Source organism: Erithacus rubecula (assembly GCF_903797595.1).
Source record: "Erithacus rubecula genome assembly, chromosome: 9".
NCBI lineage: Eukaryota > Metazoa > Chordata > Aves > Passeriformes > Muscicapidae > Erithacus > Erithacus rubecula.
In genome coordinates this window covers 27,226,115-27,244,074 of record NC_136660.1, presented here as the reverse complement: position 1 = coordinate 27,244,074, position 17,960 = coordinate 27,226,115, and the positions used below count along the sequence as shown (strand labels likewise).

The 17,960-nt window shown below is 45.4% G+C and overlaps 1 protein-coding gene and 1 long non-coding RNA gene across 8 annotated transcripts in view; one reads left to right on the top strand and one right to left on the bottom strand.

Moving 5' to 3' along the window:
• Positions 1 to 3,560, bottom strand: part of ADRB1 (adrenoceptor beta 1) — a 95,364-nt gene extending 91,804 nt beyond the window's left edge. For 2 of the 6 annotated variants that reach the window (XR_013775117.1, XM_079312492.1), the window contains exon 1: positions 1,984 to 3,556. Coding sequence is in view for 5 of the 6 variants with exons in the window: in XM_079312492.1 (XP_079168618.1) it covers positions 1,984 to 3,354 (1,371 nt within the window). In the remaining variant the exon portion in view is untranslated. Of the gene's footprint in view, positions 1 to 1,983 lie in introns of all 6 variants that reach the window. The other 4 variants (XM_079312489.1, XM_079312488.1, XM_079312490.1 and 1 more) reach the window with 3 other exon arrangements.
• Positions 3,561 to 15,081: 11,521 nt separating this feature from the next.
• On the top strand, positions 15,082 to 17,567 carry LOC306805033. 2 transcript variants are annotated; one of them, XR_013775092.1, is made up of 3 exons: positions 15,082 to 15,393; positions 16,283 to 16,472; positions 16,905 to 17,567. It is a non-coding gene; the product is annotated as an uncharacterized lncRNA (long non-coding RNA). The 2 variants fall into 2 exon arrangements; XR_013775093.1 differs by lacking the exon at positions 16,905 to 17,567 and having other exon boundaries at positions 16,283 to 16,831.
• Positions 17,568 to 17,960: the final 393 nt, after the last annotated feature.

Below are 17,960 nucleotides of genomic sequence, written 5' to 3'. Positions count from 1 at the left end.
AAGCTGGAGCACTTCTGCTCACTTAACTCCTTACTTAGATCAATGAAAAGCACAACATTCAGTTATCATGACCTGCTTGGGCAGGATCAGGCCTGCTGTCAGCATGAGGTGGACCTACTTATGGGGGTGGCATGTAATGCTTACAGAGATTTCTTTTTACTCAAGACCACTTTAAGCTTTCAAATTAAGTGACCTCTGTAATCCTAAATATTCCGGTCTCCTGACTCCCAGCCATGTGATAACAACAACAAAAGATTAAAAAAAAAAAAAAAAAAAAAAAAAAAAAAAAAAAAAAAAAAAAAAGAAAAGAAAAAAAGAGAGAAGAATATATTCCAAAAAGGAATAGTTCAAGAAAATGAGTATTCATTATCAGAGTGGAAACACCTTGTCTTTAGCCATTAATTTAGCCATTAATATTTTCCCATTAATAAGGGAAGTCAGTGGACCTCAGTGCAACAGGAACACAACCATACTGGGTTTCAAACAGGTTTTTCACAACACTGTGTCAGGAAAAGCCATTAGATCAAGTTGTATTGGTAATCTGAGCCATCTTTGGAGAAAAACAAATGCTGTTCTTCCCATTACAGGTTGGTATTGTTTCAAAACCTATAGAGACACACTTGTTTGTGCTGCAATGGTATTTATTGCACATAGACCAATTACTTACACAGTAGTAAATTGCACCAAAGTATAAATATGTTATAAAACACACACACAGATGAAAATGGAAATGACACACAAGTGCTAAAATAACAGCAGATTCACGTGAGCATTTGGAAATAAAAATAATAGAGTCTCTTAAGATATTTTAATTTATAATATGGATATATTTACAGTACCTTCAAAAATAATATTAAAAAAATTCACTCTCTCAATAAAACTATAACAGATCAGACAAAACCAGAAATCAGATTCAGGGTTGGTGTTACTCAAACCTCTGTTTCCTCTTCAATCTGCATGTGTGTATGTGTGTGCAAGTAATATCTTCAAATAACTTTACAACTCTTTAACACTGTGCAAAAAAACGACTTTGTCGCCATTTTTTTAAAAATGTGCAGTAAATTTTTGTAGCCAGGATTGTCCCCCCTCCCCCCGTTCATCTGTAGTTACAATGAACAAGCTGCAGAAGGTTCCTCACCCCCCCCATCCCCGGCCCTTGCCATTAAACCCTATTAGTGGTATGTAAATATGCTGTTTAATATAAACATGGTCCGTTCATTCCCCTGTACAATATGCACAGTTTGAGGTAGAAGTTTCTCAGCCTGACTGCTATTGTCTGGCCGAAGGAGATAAGCACAGTAACTCACTGCTGGCTGATGCAGAGGGAATAAGCACAAGAGTGTGGGTTGGGTTGTTTTACCCCCTTTCCAAATATACCAGTGCTCCTCATTGCTCATTATTTTCTCTCCCGCTACTCTGCAGACGAGGAGAGCACGGCAGCTCCGAGCTTTAAACTCCTCTTGCCGGCAGGTCTGGGTCTCGCCGGCCGCGCTCTGCGCCCGAGCACCTGCAGCACCGACCCCGCGCCTCCCGAATTCCCGGTGCCCTGGGAGAGGGGATGAGCCCCGGGGCCGGGCGGGGTGGCCGGACCCCAGCTGCGGCTGAACCGGGCCGCCAAGGGCCAGCAGCACCGCTGGTTGGGCCAGCAGCACGGTGCTGGGACAGCTGGTGCCGCCGCGGTCCCCGCACAGCGCGTCTCCCAAAGACAAGGTGGCTGTCCCCGGGACGGGCCGGTCATTTCCTTTGTTCTCCGGTCAGTGGGTTTCCTGTTTGCTGTAGTTTCGGATGAGGTATGTCGTACACCAGTTCACCTGCTTTTATTCCTAAGTAAACACCCGCACTCCCCCTGCCAGGGCAGGGATCGTTTTGCTGGGCGATAGCAATCCACCACCAGGCAGCTGCCGGGGATTCCTCGCTCCTGCGTGTCTCCCCGCCCGCTTTCCCCCTGTCCCGCTCACACGCGGCCCCCACGCCCCCCTATACCTTGGACTCCGAGTCGGAGGCTTTGCTGTGTCTCTCCTCCAGGCTGGACTCGCTGCCGCCCCGCGTGCCCCCGTTGCAGTCGGACCAGGTCCCGGCCAGGCTGCGCTCCGGGGAGCCCACGGTGCTGACCAAGCCCGCGGGCAGCCGGGCCAGCTCCCCGCCGCCGCCGGGCAGCCACCGCTCCGCTTTCCGCCGGCAGCACAGCAGCCTCTTGAAGGCCTTGCGAAAGTCGGGGCTGCGGCAGTAGATGATGGGGTTGAACGCGGAGTTGGCGTAGCCCAGCCAGTTGAAAAAAACGAAGAGCCAGTCGGGCACCAGGTCCCTGTTGAAGACGTTGACGATGTTCACCAGGAAGAAGGGGAGCCAGCAGAGGGTGAACACCCCCATGATGATGCCCAAAGTCTTGAGGGCTTTCTGCTCCTTCATGGCCATGATGCGGGAGGTCTTTCGCTTGCTGGCTCGGCCGTTGCCCAGGATGGGCTGGTGGTGAGGGTGAGCGGGCAGGGGCGTCTGCGGCTGCTCCTGGCTGCCGTAGAACCGGCCCTCGCACCTATCGATCTTCCTCATCTGCTCCTTGGCTTCTCTGTACACCCGCAGGTACACGAAGATCATGATGAGAAGGGGGATGTAGAAAGAAATGATGGACGAGGCGATGGCGTAAGCCCTGTTGGTGACGAAGTCGCAGCAGCCCGGATCCTGGTAGCACTCCAGCGCCTGGGGGTCGTCATCCCGCCACCAGTGCATCATGATGGGCAAGAAGGAGACCAGGGCAGAGATGGCCCAGACGGTGCAGATGATGCCCTTGGCCCGACCCTTGGTCATGAGGCTCTGGTAGCGGAAAGGCGAGGTGATGGCCAGGTAGCGGTCGATGGCGATGACGCACAGGGTCTCGATGCTGGCCGTCACGCAGAGCACGTCCACGGAGGTCCAGCACTCGCACAGGAACGATCCCCAGAGCCAGGTGCCCCGCACCACCAGCGTGGCCCCGAAGGGCACCACCAGCAGCCCCATCACCAGGTCGGCGCAGGCCAGCGAGGTGATGAACAGGTTGGTGAGGGTCTGCAGCCGCTGCGTCCTCCCGATGGCCGCGATCACCAGCACGTTCCCGGCCACGATGAGCAGCACCACCAGGGCCATCAGCAGGCTCATGCCCACAGCCCACTGCTGCGACAGCAGCTCGGCGGCGGGCAGCTGCCGGCTGCCGGGCGGCACGGCCGTCACCCCGGCCACGGAGCGGTTCGGGGGGCCGCAGTCCGGAGGCAGCCACCCATCGCCCATGGCTGTGCGGGGCGCTCCGGCCGCCGCTCCGCACCGCGCCGCGGGCAGGAAGGCGGCGCCGCCGCCGCCGCCACCGCCCGGGGGCTGCCGCATGGCCCCGCGCCGCGCCGCCGGACGGACCGCCCCGGGACCGCCCGGGTACCGCCTCTGTACCGCCTCTGTACTGCCCTGGCACCGCCCGTGTACCGCCCGTGTACAGCCCTGGTACCGCCCCGGCACCGCCCGTGTAGCGCCCGCCGCCAATCGGCACCGAGCGAGCGGGACTGAACCGCCCCGCCCGCGCACCGGCGGTACCGGGGCCCCTATCCCTGCCCTATTACTGCCCCTATCCCTGCCCTATTACTGCCCCTATCCCTGCCCCTATCCCTGCCCTATTCCTGCCCCTATCCCTGTCCCATCCCTGCCTCTATCCTCGCTCTATTCCTGCCCCTATCCCTGTACTATCCCTGCCCCTATCTTCGCTTTATTCCTGCCCCTATCCCTGGCCCTATCCCACCTCTATCCCTGCCACTATCCCTCCCCCTATCCCCCTGCCTTATTCCTGCTTGTATTCCTCCTCTATCCCTGCCGCTATCTCTGCCCCATCCGTGCCCGTACCCCGCCCGGAGCCCCGGACCCAGTCTTTGCCCTGGGTACGCTGTGCCTGCCCCGCGGCTGCCGGGCACGGAGCCCGATTCCCCCGGCAGCGGGGGTGTCCTGGGCAGGGGGTGTCAGTGCCCGGCAGCCGCAGGGAGGGCAGGGGATACGGGCGGGGTGGGCTCCTACTTGAGCAGAAGTTACTTCTCTTTACACCTGGAAAAAGCAGAATACTGTCAGTATCATTCTCCACTGGAAAGTGATTGACATGTTCTCCCACTGGATGTCCCCATCAGGGACAAACGTCGCGTTCGCAATCCCCCTGTCCCCAGCGCCTCCTCTCCCAGCCTGAGCACTCCCATAGCCCCAAGAAAAACCCGCTTAAAGGGATGATGCTGCCAGCTCCGTGAAGGGACTGCGGCTGTCGCTTGTCCCCTGCATCTCCCCGTTGCGATTCCTCTTTTCCCCATCTCCTCCGGCCCTGCCAGACCAAGCCACTGCAGTGTCGGGAGGTGGGAGCCCCAGCTCCCTTTTCTGGCTTTTCTCTGCTGTATTGAACAGGTCTCTCTGGATTTTTAAAAATGCATGTTTTATGTTTTATGCAGTCTGGTGAAACCCACTGAATCTAGGGACTGCTCTTAATATTAATGCTGTTAGTACCATTATTTGGTAATGAGCAGTAAAGTATGTGAAACATCAGGAGACTGCAATGCCCAGATAACCAACTGAGCAAATCCCTGCCCAGCTCCTATCCCCTTCTGTGAAACCTGCTGCCAGGAACTTGTTTGGTTAGATTTTCATTCACCTGCATGGATCTCTGTTCTGTTCTGAAGCTGCAAGACTGCATTTTGCTGCATTTTACTCCTGTTTTAAACTTCTTAAAATAATGTGGAGCCACCGCTGAGTAAATGAGAAAAATGTCCCCTCTCTCCTGCCTTTTAAATCATTGGCATGTCTTTACAGCAGCACCAAATGTTCCCCACAGCACTCTGGGAGCAACTGGAAGGCACAGTTATTTTCTTCCCCCTATATATTTATTCTGCTAAGATTGCTCTGCTGTTCCAGCTGACCCATAAAAATCCCTTCTAGGCTTAGGCTTGATTTACAAGGTCACAACCTGGGAAAAAATTATTTATTTATTTGCACTCTGTTTATTTAACCCTGACTAAAGGCCACACACCAGCATGGACCTGCTGCTTGGCAAACCATTCCCTCCTGTTCCCATGGACTTTGCTTTGCTGCTCGTCATCTGCTGGACCAAAGCATGACCCTCTCCAGTGGGAAGGGAAGGGGCCATGACATCTGCAAGAACAGAGGGAGACCTTATGCCAAATGAAAAGTACAAGGGTTGTTTCTAGGAGTATTTGACCACTTCTGGTATCTGTAATCCTGATAAAAAAAAAAAGTAATAATATGAAGCCAGGTTAGTGGAGCTGTGGGATGGAAACAAATTTTTCTTTTCTACATTTAGCTGGAACACTTAAAGTAAGTACGAGGCCCATGGTGCATCATTGCACCAAAGCCTTCACAGATGAGATGCTTGGATGAATTTTGTGAATGTGTACAGTCCATTTTAGCGTAAAATCAGCCAGAAAAAATTCTGATAAAATCTTAAATATTTTTCCCAAGATGACACTGAAGCAGTGGTGGGGATACCCTGCAGCTGTTTTACTTGCTATTCCTGGAGCACCATCCATCTGTCATCTGTCCAGATCCATTATTGCTGTAATATCTTTATACAGTTAATAAATACTGTAAACTAATAAAATGCCAGCTCTTTGCCTGTCAAGCTGTCCTATCAGATCTCCAGCAGGAGGTCTCTTCCCACCATAAGAGAAGATAAGCTTAAAGGTTGGAGGAGTAAAGGAAATTATTAGCAAGTATGCAATAAAGCAGAAGACACATAATTGTGTGTTGCTTCTCTGTGTCTTTGTTGGTTCCACAAGCGTCAATCTGGAATGTCAGATCAGAGCTGGAGCCAGAATGTCTTTGGGAAACAATGCATCTCCAAAGGAAAAAATAAGCAAGTTTACGAATTCTGTACAGAACATCCCTCTGGCCCTTGCAGCACAGAGCAGCCAAATATTCACTGTAGGCTTAACCCCTTTCAGAGCATTACCTTTTACAAATATCTTTTAACTCCAATTTTTTAAATTTGTTTGTTTGGGTTTTTTTTTTCTTCATTTCAGACTGACTCTTTAATGTTATTTAAATACTTCCCTTTATTTGCATATTATTTATGTTATGTTAAGTCAAGAGAAGAGCTTACCACACTGAAATGGTTTGTTTCTACTTGCTCTCCAAATTACAGTTTTTAATGAGCAACTAATTTATTTTTTCCTCTGAAAGTCTTTAAAAAATTAATAAAGAAAGCCCAAGCTGTCAGTAGTTACTAGGAGAGATCAGTCTCACATTGCATAGAGGATACCAGGTAGATCCAATGAGAATCAAAATGTATTGCATTTGAGGAATCCTGTTGACATGAGCTGTGAAACCTCAGCATTTCAGGAACTGAAGTGGGCTACGTGGGTGTATTTTTAAACCCAGTCCTTAGAGACACTTTGCACAGCTCCCAGCTTGTCTTTGTGTGCCTCCCTCCATGCAAAAGCAAACTGCAAGATCTGGGTCCTGGTGAATGGGTTCTGTCCCTACCAGCAGCACCAGCAGTGGGGCAGGAGGCTGGGAATGTGCTGGACACTGGGACTAACCTCTTTCTCCATCCTAGCTGTGCTTAGGGCAGGGGATTTGCTGTTGCCAGCTCTGGCTTGCTGCTGTAGAACATCCCTGAATCTCCAGGGCTGCTCTGAGCTCTGTGTGCCTCCTTACGACCCAGAAGGGTCTTGTCTTCCTTGCCCAGTCTTGGTCCAGCCATGCCTTCATGAATCAAATTCAGGGACCACTGTTATTAACATAATGGCCTCTAAAAAGATGAGCTGTTTGTTCCCTTAAGGCGTTAATCAAAGTCTTCTGAAAAGCCTGGAAATCCTCACATTGATTTCTGTGAGCCTCATGTTGTCATTCCTTCTCTGGAGAAAAAGAATCACCTAAAAGCAAATTAAAAATGCATTTGCTGTCCATTTTTTTTCCTGTTGTCTTCTTAAATCTCTTTGCAAACTTAGCATGCATCTGATAAATGATTTTGTGTTTGCTACCTGGACAGCTGACTAAAACCTGCAGGAAAGCAGGTGAGAAACAACTCTGCAAATCCTCATGTGAAGTGATCAGGCTTCACCCTCTCCCTGCTGGCCCAGGAAGAAATCATCACTTGGCTCTATTCACACTGGACATTTGTTATTAGAGAAATAGAGACATGATGGAACATTGCCACAAGATCCATGTCTCTTGTTTTTAAAATAAACATCTTGGCTTTGACTTGACGTTTATTTTCCATAAATGCCTCAGCTTCAATTTGGCATTTCAGCAGCAGCAGGAGGCTGTTATCCTGTGACAACACACAATTCCATTGACATTACCTCCTGAGCACATGTGACAGGGCTCCAAATACTGTATGTAGGTGATTGTAGTTAAACAATACCATGACAATGTAAAGCAAAGGTATCAAAGAACAGAAGTGGCCCTACTTTCCAGCCCTATGCTGTGTGTTTGACACCATAATTCCACGGGGAATGCTGGGCACAAGTGTGAGTTACCTTAGGAAACACCCTGAGTTTTAATTTGGGGGTCCAAAGCAGTGAATGCTTGTTAATTCCTGTTCACTCAAGGGTTGTGGCTTATGTGCTGGTTAGCATGTGCAGAACTGAGCATATCAACATTTTGAAAAGCTCCAAACCAATCTGAACACACATAAATAAATCCTGGCACTCTGGCAGACCCTGTCACAGCAATGCAGCCATTGTTTAGAGTAGTTTTGTAATCAGAAGACTCTTACAATCATGCTGATTCATTAATTCTGTTCAGGTGATAAAAGAGATGCAATATGTCTTTCTGTCCCTCTCTCACACACTGAGCAAAACAGTGCTGAGGCAGCCAAGTCACATTTCTTCTCTCTTGAAATCCTTGTTTTGTTGTTGCTAAAAAGTCAAAATTCAGAAAAAGGCTGAGTTTGACCAACACCATACAATTCTCCCAGAATGAACTTTATTTGCAATCTGGACTAATATTAATCTGGAGCAGTAATAATGTGCTCTGGATGCAATCTGGATTACAACTGACTTTATTTGCTCAAATTGCCAGGTCTTCCTGTCTGCATCCCCCTATTCATTCTTGACATCCTGGCTCCTCTACAGAGACACTGGCACTGTGAGAAAAGGCTGCCTCTTTTTTAAGCATCAGCAATTCCTGTGAGAAGGGTGGCAAAACATCTTACAGCAGTGGCCAGAGCCTCTGTTTATATGGAGAGATTGTGGTCAGAGATGACAGCAGAGGAGTGATGACTGAGTCCTCTGAGATTTCATGTTAGTCTATTCCTGCTTTAATGCATACTGGCTGCAAGAAGTTGCCTTATTTCTCCATCCTGATGCTTACCATCCATAGAATGACAATAGCATCTTTGGGAAACTCCATCTCACATTTTACCTGGAAAAAACCTGGTGCTTTAAAACCACATCTTGAGGTGTGGGCTTGATGAAAAAGCACAACAGCAACATTTCAGTGTCCTGCTACATGCTGGGTGGTGAAATGTGGAATTCAGAGACCACATCTTTCCCCTTCACATCATGGATAGCTAGAACACATAAACAAGTGCCTGGAATGTTCAAAAAGATCCATTCAGTATTTTTGGATGTGTGGGAAATCTGTATCTGAGTTCTGAATGGCAAAAGGCTGACCTGAGCAGCATGGCTGAGGGTCAGCTCCAGCTGGCTGTGGTGGTGGGTGATGGTTGGGATGGATTTAGGGATCTGCTCAGCCCACTGCTGCTGGCTGAGTGTCTCCAGATGTAGCACTGAGGCCTTGGATTCTGTAGGGACACGAGTTAGGGCTCCCACTGCGAGAAAATACATTCTGGTTTTTTTTAACCAAGAAAAGTCAGTTGTGGTTCATGCTAAGTTAGGGCAGTACCACGGGAAAGATCTCTGAAGAGCTGAGATTGTGTCACTACATGTGAAAAAGATAAATAGTTGTTCCTTTTTTTGTGGTGCTAAGAGTGCTGTTTGAAGGTTTTGGGGGATTCTGAATTGCAAATTTTAATTTCGAAACCTATCTTTTTGGCAGTGTAAAATATTCAGTGACAGGTTTTTTCAGTGAATACTTTTATATGCTGCAAATAAATACAGGATCAGCTAAAAGTGGAACAAATAGTAGGATGCATCAGTGTTAAATGGGGGTCTTGCAGAGACATGCAAGGCTGCTATCAAGCAGCATAAGAAAACACAAATATTATCAGAAATCTTAGAAAAAAATATATTGAAACAACTTTAGTTAAATTCTGTGTTGGTTTTTTTTTCCAAACCTGTTGCTTTGTACCTCTCTGATAAATGTCTTAGATATCTGCTTCTGGAAACTGCTGAAAAAGTTTAACATCAAGCTCAGATGTCAATGCCTGTCACTGAGTGAAAACCCTTACCAGTCACTGGTGAGCTCCCCCCTTACCAGCCAATGCACTGCCCTGACTTGCAGACCACCTGAGCCTCTGGCAAATGGGGAAGGAAAAGTGCTGGAATCCTGGAATTCTCTTTCTGAACACATTCCCAGTGTTTAAAACAATGCTTACAGTAACACCTCTGCTGCTAATAACCTCTCCTTACTGGTTATGAGACACCTCTGCTGACCTTTTCTTGGTGGAACTGGTACTGCTTCTTTAGATTGAGCTTTTTGTCACCTCTGCATCTTTTGTTTTTCAGTAGTCATGGACCAGGGAATGCACCTTTTTTTTTTGTTTATTCAGTCTATCATAAAATCATTGTAAGATGGTGATAAATTGCCTCATTTTTCACCTGTTTGCCGATCAATTTGTAATTACAAATTAAATTCTGATACTCCAGCTCTGCAAATCCCCTTTTAGGTACCATCTATTGGGAAACATCTTCTCAGTCTTCATTTGGCAGCAGACACTTGGTATGGTAAGGTGAAGTGCTCAGCATTTCCCTGTTTCCTGGAGGTAAAGTAGATAAACATGTGTTCTGTTCTTGATCCTGCCTGGTATTGCTAGGTCAGATCTACACAGATTTGGGGAAGATTGGGTAGCACTCAGCCCCTGGCAGGATGAGGCCATCAGTGAACTTCCCCCACACCCAGCAAAGCCTTGCTGTCAGACTCCTCTCTAGTTTTGTTAAGTGTCCAATGAAGCAAAGTCATCATTGAGTCTTATCTCAGTTTTTATTGCAAGAGCCTAATTTTGAAGTCAGTTTAACCAGACCTCCCTTTCTACTGTCCTTTTCAATCAGCAAGACATTTAGTAATATACAAATACCTCTCTATGGCTTCAAGCTAAATTCATTTATGAATAAGTAACATAAAGGAGACTTGCAAGAAATTCTTGATAATGCTTGCTTTTTATATACAATGTTTTTGGACAAGAAAGGAGATTAACCAGTTTTATTTAGTTAGTTAGTTAGTTTGTTTTGGTTTTTAAAGCTTTTCCCTATTAGCTGTTAGACTTAATACATATAACTCATATCTGAGTAGTAAAATCTTGCATCTGCCAACAAATTTGTAATGCATTAGTAACAAAGCCATAATTGTATCTAATAAATACTCTCTTTGCTCTCACTGGGCTTTTGTGAGTCTGAATAGCTGTGAACCACTTTGCAGTCCTCATCTGAAAGGTCTCCTATAGACAGAATATTATGACTATTTCAAATAGAAAAGTTGTTATTTGAGGGACCCCTGTGTCCAAGCTGTTCTTGACAGTAACCACAGGCTGCTCACTGCAGCCTTGCAATCTGAAACTGCTAAGCTTGTAGTTAGCTTAGCTATTGTCACTCAGCAAACACCTTGTTCCTTATGATTTATTTATCCTTCTATTCTGCAGACTGTCCAGGAATGAGTTTGGGACATTTTACACATTAATTATTCATAATGATTCAGGGAGATTGTTTATGCAAACACATTTCAGGCCACAGGCTCTCTATGAGCCCTTTGCTCTCCTGATGCCTTTCTGTGTTTGCTGTTCCTCATGCATTGTCCACAGAGCTCATGGATCACTGCAGACCACAGCATGTGGCATTGCTTTAGTTCCCCAAAGGATGAGTCTCCAACCCATGCTCTGGAAGGAGCACAGGAGGTGATGTGAGCTGATGTGAGCATTAGGGCATCTCACTATTTCCCAGTTCTGGGCACTTCTCATCCAACTGTTTCTGAAATCACATATTTTTGGAGGCTGGATTGGGCAGCTGACACTGCTGTCAACTCTTTACTGGAGTTGCTACTTGCAGCTGTACTACAGAGGGGTGGGTAGTTTGGGTGAGGTGGGAGAATGGCTGAATCTGCCTGTGATACAGGAGGGCTCTCCTGCAGACCTAATCAGATTCATTAGGTCAGAGTTGGGAAGGGAATCAAAGGGACAAACAGGAGAAATTACTTTTCCCAGAAGGAACATTCAAGGTTAGATTGTAACTGGCAGCTTCAGCATCTCCACTGGTGTTTGGGCTGTGGGATTGCTGCCTCTGGCTGCAATGAACTTGTCTTTTCCTCTTGATGCCCATTTCCTGCTCTTATTACTCTTGGCACCAGTTACCATACCATGAAAAGACATTCTTGGAGCAGGACTGAGAGGGCAGGGCCCTTGTTTCTCTCTCAGTGAAAAGGTTTGATAATCCTGACATGCTGCAAGGCCCCTGGGAGTGGTGGCTGTGCTTGCACAATCACCAGGAGCAGGGGTTACATGCAAGATGTAAAGTAATCCCTCTGCTCTATTGAAAATAGAGTAGCAAATAAACACCTGGCATTAGCCTACTGGCAATGCCTGTGTCCAGGTTTAGGTGCCAACTTTTAGAAATATGTGATCCTAGTGGCATAATCCCAAAAGCAAGCAATGAGAACAACCAGAGGCTTTGACACTGTAGCTGGAGAGGATGGAGTGAAAGAACTGGGTTTGTTTACTCCAGAGACATCACTAAGGGGACACAATGACAGTGTAAAATGTTCCTGCAAAGAAGAGAGGAATAAACTGTTCTCTGCTTGATACAGGAGAAGGAGTGGACACACATTACAGCAAGAGCCATTCAGGCTGCAGTGGAGACAGCTGGACTCGAGTCTGGCATGGCTGGGAAGTAACTTTATGCAATTAAGTGAGGTCTCAGGTTAGAAGCATCACTGAATTTTATAGTTTAAACTTCTCTTGCATGTAGTAAAGAGAAATGTTAGTTCTGGCTGTGCTTCAATCCTCTTTGAATAAGCTTTTTTCTCTGCATTGTCTAATGAGGGAGCCCAGCTTCCCACATTAGGCAATCCATTTAAGTGCCTGAAGTTAAATGGGATGAATCTGGGGCTCAATGCCTGGCCTTTAGCCTATGGCTCATCCTCAGACCCTGTGGTGTGTGTCATGGTCTCCAGTTTCTGCTTTCATCACTGCCTTTCAACTTCTTTGATGCCGTGAATCTTTGCTTCACAAAAGTTTGAACAACCTTAACATAACACGTATTTTGTGTTCTTCAGGAAAGCTAAGCATTTGTTTACTGTGCCAAACTCTCCAATTATTTGCCCTTTGAAACTATAAACATGGTTCTAATGGCTTTATTAGCTATACCATTTTCCTTCTAGAATAATTGATAATGAGCAACATTTGGCCTACTGGGTCATATTCCAGTGTAAGTGCTAAAAAGCAGGTAAGGAAAAAGAGGTTTTAGTCTCAGTTTTCAAAGACTCTTTAGAAATACCATCAAGTAGTGTGAAAAAAACTAGAAAAAGATGCCATAGCAACACCATAATAGCCTGACTTTCCTACCAGGTCAGAAGATGTAGCACTAACAAAAGTTTATCTATAACCTCATTACTGTGAACTAAGGCAGGACTGAGGCATTGTCTTGCTTGTTTAACATCAAACAGTGTTTGTGGCAAAGATGCCCTCCCCAGAAAAATCATATTGGCCTAAAACTCTTGAAGTCTTAATTTAGAAAAACTGAGGTCTTTCTTATATACTCTGTATTCTGGTTGTTTTTTGCTTGTTTGTTTGCTGGTTGTTTTGTCTTTTTATCCCCCTTGAGCTTTTAGAGTGTGCTTGCTTTGCTTATCATGTCATAAGCCTACAAGAAAATAAAAGGTGAAGGTTTTCAATGAACTTTGTGGAGCTGAAACCAAAGAAAGCATGGAATTGATATTTCAAACTGCAATCAAAAAGCTTGCATTTGAAAAGTTTCTGCAGCATGACAGAGTCTGTTACATGGCACATGTTATATCCATGCTTCCATGGTCCATTCATGGCAGGAATGAATGCTGATGGAATGACTGCAAAGCATGATGATGATGATGATGATGATGATGAAGAGGAGGAGGAGGATAATTCTAACCTATCTTCTCAACTATTTTGTACTGTTGTCTAATTTCAACCACCTGTCAGAGGACAAAAGATCTCCAGTATGAAGAAAGTCTATCAGTGTTTCACCCACAGAAAGGCAGCTACAGAGCTTCTTTCACAGCAGACACCCAAGAACCCATACAGCAGAAGTATATTTGAAATGAAGCTCCCCACAGTTTTAATTTTCAGAGAAGTAATTGATTAAAAAATGTGTGGTTGGAGTTATGGCACTTAGAGATTCTCAATTGCTCTATTGCCACCTACTCCTCACCCAAGTACTTTGAACCCCTTTGCTTCCTACCAACAAATTAAAACTGAAGAAAAGTTAAAGCACAACCTGGAAATTACATTTCTCAGTCCTGTGCTTGTTCTCTACGGCCAATCTTCACTTCATACCCACCTCAGTTATTGTTACAAACTGACTGTTTAATTGTGATTGCCATCTCAAGCAGGTCTGCTTGATCCCTTAGAATCAAACACTGTTTTTCTTCCAGCTCTGTGAACAGTGAGGCTCAGCCAGGCAGTAGCTGCTGCTCTGACACTGCTGTGAAGGCATGAGCTGTATCAGAGCACAGCTTGCTCTGCAGCTGCCTTGGCTCCAGAGGGGTGTTTGTGTCACTGAACTAATCACACATGACTTGGACAAGAGGCAGGCAGGAGCAGATAAGGGGCTGTTTTCGCAGAGTCCGTTCTTTGTCCGTGGCCGTGTTTTGGTGAATGAAATCATTGCAGAGCAGACAGCAGTGGGACTGAGCAGGAAGGGAGCCTGGCTGCCCCTTGCTTACAATCCCCACTTGGTTATGTGCCCCCAGCCTTGGACATTTAACCCTTATGTGGCTTCTTCTCTAAGCAGTGAAATTTTGTGTAAGAACAGTGGCGTGTCGTCTGCAAATGAACTTTAAAACCTTTAAAAACAACATGTATACTAAACAAATACTTAGGAAAGAGAAGCAAAATCTTCCCCAGCATTTTCCTCATATGTGTGGCAGAATAGGAAGAAATAGCACTTTTTCTGTGCAAGATTTGTCCCTCCAGTAAGAGTGGGAAGCCAATAACTTGGATATTTTTAGTCCAAGCGCCATGAGCTGATTATGGCACAGAATAATTCCAATACAAAATTATATGCTGTTTCTCTTCCTTAGAAGCAACATAAATAAATCAGTAGTTATTAGTTAGGCAGCTCCCACATTTGTTGGTTTGGTGAGTGAAATGGAGATGGTCTGTCAGGGACTTAGTGCCCAGCAGGAGCCATTCCAAAAATCCCAGCTGGTGAACTATAGTTTGCTCTGCTGGGCTTGAAAGCAGGTGTGCCTTCAAGGGAGGACCCAGTTTTGAAATTTTAATTGACTGCATGTGTTCTTAATTTCACAGGAAGATGATTGCAGGAAGGAAATGGCCTAAGGTGAGCTGTGAGGGGAAAGAAAATAAGTAGTGAGAGACAGATAACAAACCTGGTATGTTGCTGGAGAGGATTGCTGTGAACAGGGATGGGGAAGAACTGTGCAAGGGAGTGTGTTTAGCACATAATGGGAGATAGCCTGAAGAATGGCTTTGGACAAGATATTTGGACTTGAAATAGCCAGAGCAGCTGAAGAAGAAGGGGGAATATCAAGAAAAACTTCCTGCTAGTGTTATCTAGTAGGCTGTGGAGCAGTCTTAGAGAAGCAGCAGAGATCTTGAACAGATCACAAAGCAGACCACAAATGTGATCAGTTGTGCTCAAGCAGAAAGAATACAGACTATTCCTGCCTTTGAAATTCAACATAGCAAGGACTGTCTCCTTTGAGAGGGAGATGATACTGAGACTAGAAAAGACTACAGATTTTATTTTGTGTAAACAGAAAACCTATGAATGGGCTGACCCATATAGTTCACTAAATATGTCGGGTTGGACTCCATTACTCCTTATTGCTTGGTATGTCTTCCCTAGAAGCTCAAAAATATGGCTCTTCATCAATTAAACAATGCTGAATGGAGTTTTAAAACCTTGCTCAAGAGCCACATTCAGAAACTCAGGCTGGATCCGAGCCACTGGGTTTTGATTTGAAAACAAGAAAACCCTCCTATGAACTGAGAGATCTATTACTATCAGTTTGTCTTTTGTCTGAAATGAATCATTATCTGCTTCCTTAGGCTCAAAGGTAAATAATTCATCAGCGTAAGACAGAAGAGAAAAAGGATCCTTAAGCAAGAGAACTGCCCATTTTGAGGCAGCCTGTTGTCAGCTCATGGCATGGCACTCCTGTCACTGATACAAACAGTGTCAGGGAAAAAAGGTTTAAATGGGGGTAAAAAGGTTTAAAAAAATGAATGAGCACAGATTTTTTCACAGACAGCCTTGCAATGATGAGCACACAGGGTCTTCAAGCTGTGACTGTTGGATTTGTACACTGTTGCTTCAGCTCACCCAGCCTGAGTGGGGAGAGCACTGTGCTGTGCCTCACACTTAGCATGTGCAATTATCAGCATTTTTAATGTGTTCTCCTCTACATGTCTCAATTTCTCACCTCTTTTGCATTCTCAAGGCATTAGACTGCACTCTGTGTTTGACCCACAGGTTCTTCTTGCACCGTTCTTGTTTGGATGGATTGAGTGTGGTGCTGCAGCCATGCAGAAGAGTCAGTTTGCAGCTGTCAGGTCAGGCTGGAATAGCTTATCCTGTACTGCTGTCCCTCAAAACAGACAGGAAAGTTTGGATCCTCTCAGCAATAACAAATTATTTGTTCACTAATTATGTTTGAAACTCTGTGCTGCCTTGCTCCTCAACAAAGTGAACTCTCTCAAGCGTTTATTGCTGTCCTGGTTACCTTTCCCTCACTGCATCAGCCATGCAAAGAAACCCCCATTTTTTATCACACTCATTGTCATGACAACACGTTTGTGTGCTGCTGCTTGTCATTTTACAGCTCTGAAGCTGAGGAAACAACACTGCTGTACTTCAGCCCTGTGAGCCCCAGAACTTTATGCTCTTTTCTGCCCTGAGCACTTTCCTGAGCTCATTTAAACTTCTGCTTACTTCCCTTTCTCCAGGGAAAAACAGGAGGAAGGGGCCAATCTGGTAAAGCATGAGATGTCAGGATGAGCCAAAAGGGGAATGAAGGGAAAACAAGAAGTGAGATTAAAACTGGAGACAAACCTCTTCTGCTGAAGCACTGATACACAGGATAATTCCTCCCATCCTCTCCCTACTTTGGATTCATAAACACAACAATATGTTTAGGTAAATCCATTATCTTTTACCTTTCCCTATGCTGCAAGATGTTATAATTTCATGGAAGAAAGGAATCCTACTTGCTGAGTAACTTTTATTTTTTCTTATCCTCAGATTCTCCACTGTTAACTGAAGAAACAATTTTAGCCTACTTTAATATGGTATTTCAGACAGGGATTATGCTTCCATGAGCAGGGTTTGTCTTCTGATAATGGAATCCTTGCCAGCACTATATTCTGGCTGGTGTTCTTCTAGGCACTGAAGACCCCATCTAAATTATAGAAAAATGCCAGTGATTATGTTGATAAATAGGACAATCCCAAAGGGTTTTAAATAGCACTTCACAGCTTTCACAAGCTGCCTCAAAATTTCCTTGCAAATGAGAAACTTAACACCTGGCTGGGAAATTTATTAAAATTGCAAACGTTAATTTGCTTCTAGCTTGACTTGGATCACTCGTTATCTACAAGAAAATTGCACAGAGAGATTTGAACCAAAACAATGAATTGTTTGAAGAATACTTCCATTTCAAGAGCATCTGAGTTGGTGAAAATGTTACTGGAAATAATTATGCTCTTTAGAGTATATTGATCAGAGCCTGCCTTGATGCTACAGAATTCTCCAAAGTGGTCTGATGGTTGTCTCCAAGGACTTTATTTAATCATTGCATGGAAAATTCCTGTTACACAATTATATTTTTATTTTTTTCCTGAGAGAACTAGTGCCTCTCCTGGCATTTGAAGTGCCATAGCAAAAAGCACTTGAGACCACCTTCCATGGCAAAATGAAGTTGTACTTGACACATAATGATATGTAATTGAAAGTGGAGTTATCCCTGGGAAAAGAATATGCAGCCTTAACCTTCCTCCCAAACCACTCATGACCATAGGACTGCTTCCTGAATTCCTAAACAGAACACAAAGATTTGTGTAACTTTATAGCCACTGAAAGGGGACTGAAAAGTCTTTCAGACCCTGGCAAGTGAAAGGGGACATATGATAAAATCTGTATTTAAGATTAAGACAGATGGAGTGTCCTTCCTTTGGCCTGATCCGGGGAGGATATAAATCAGCCATGGCTCTGAGTTTATTTAACTAGTTTGGTACCTCCACCCACAGCTGCTGTGTTTGGGAGGATTCTGGGTGCAGTAGGGCAGATGCTGCAGCTGCCCTTACCTCAGCTCTCCCAGCCACTGCTGCTCTCCAGGATGACAGAATGGACCAAGGCAGGTGAATTGTATCTTATGGTGAATTTCTTGCCATCCCTATTTTCTGTAATTTTGTGTAAATGCAACAGAGCTTGGCCCAGTACAACTGCCTGGGTTGAATTTCCCCAGCCCACAACAAGTCCTGCCCCTCCAGGTACATGGCCTAATTTGTTCCCATTCCCCAGGGACATGCACATCTTCCCAGCAGATCTGTTTGGGTCTCTCCAGTTCCATCCCTCTGCTGGGTGAGGCCATTTGTGTTCCAGGACTCACAGATCCTCCCTCCTAAC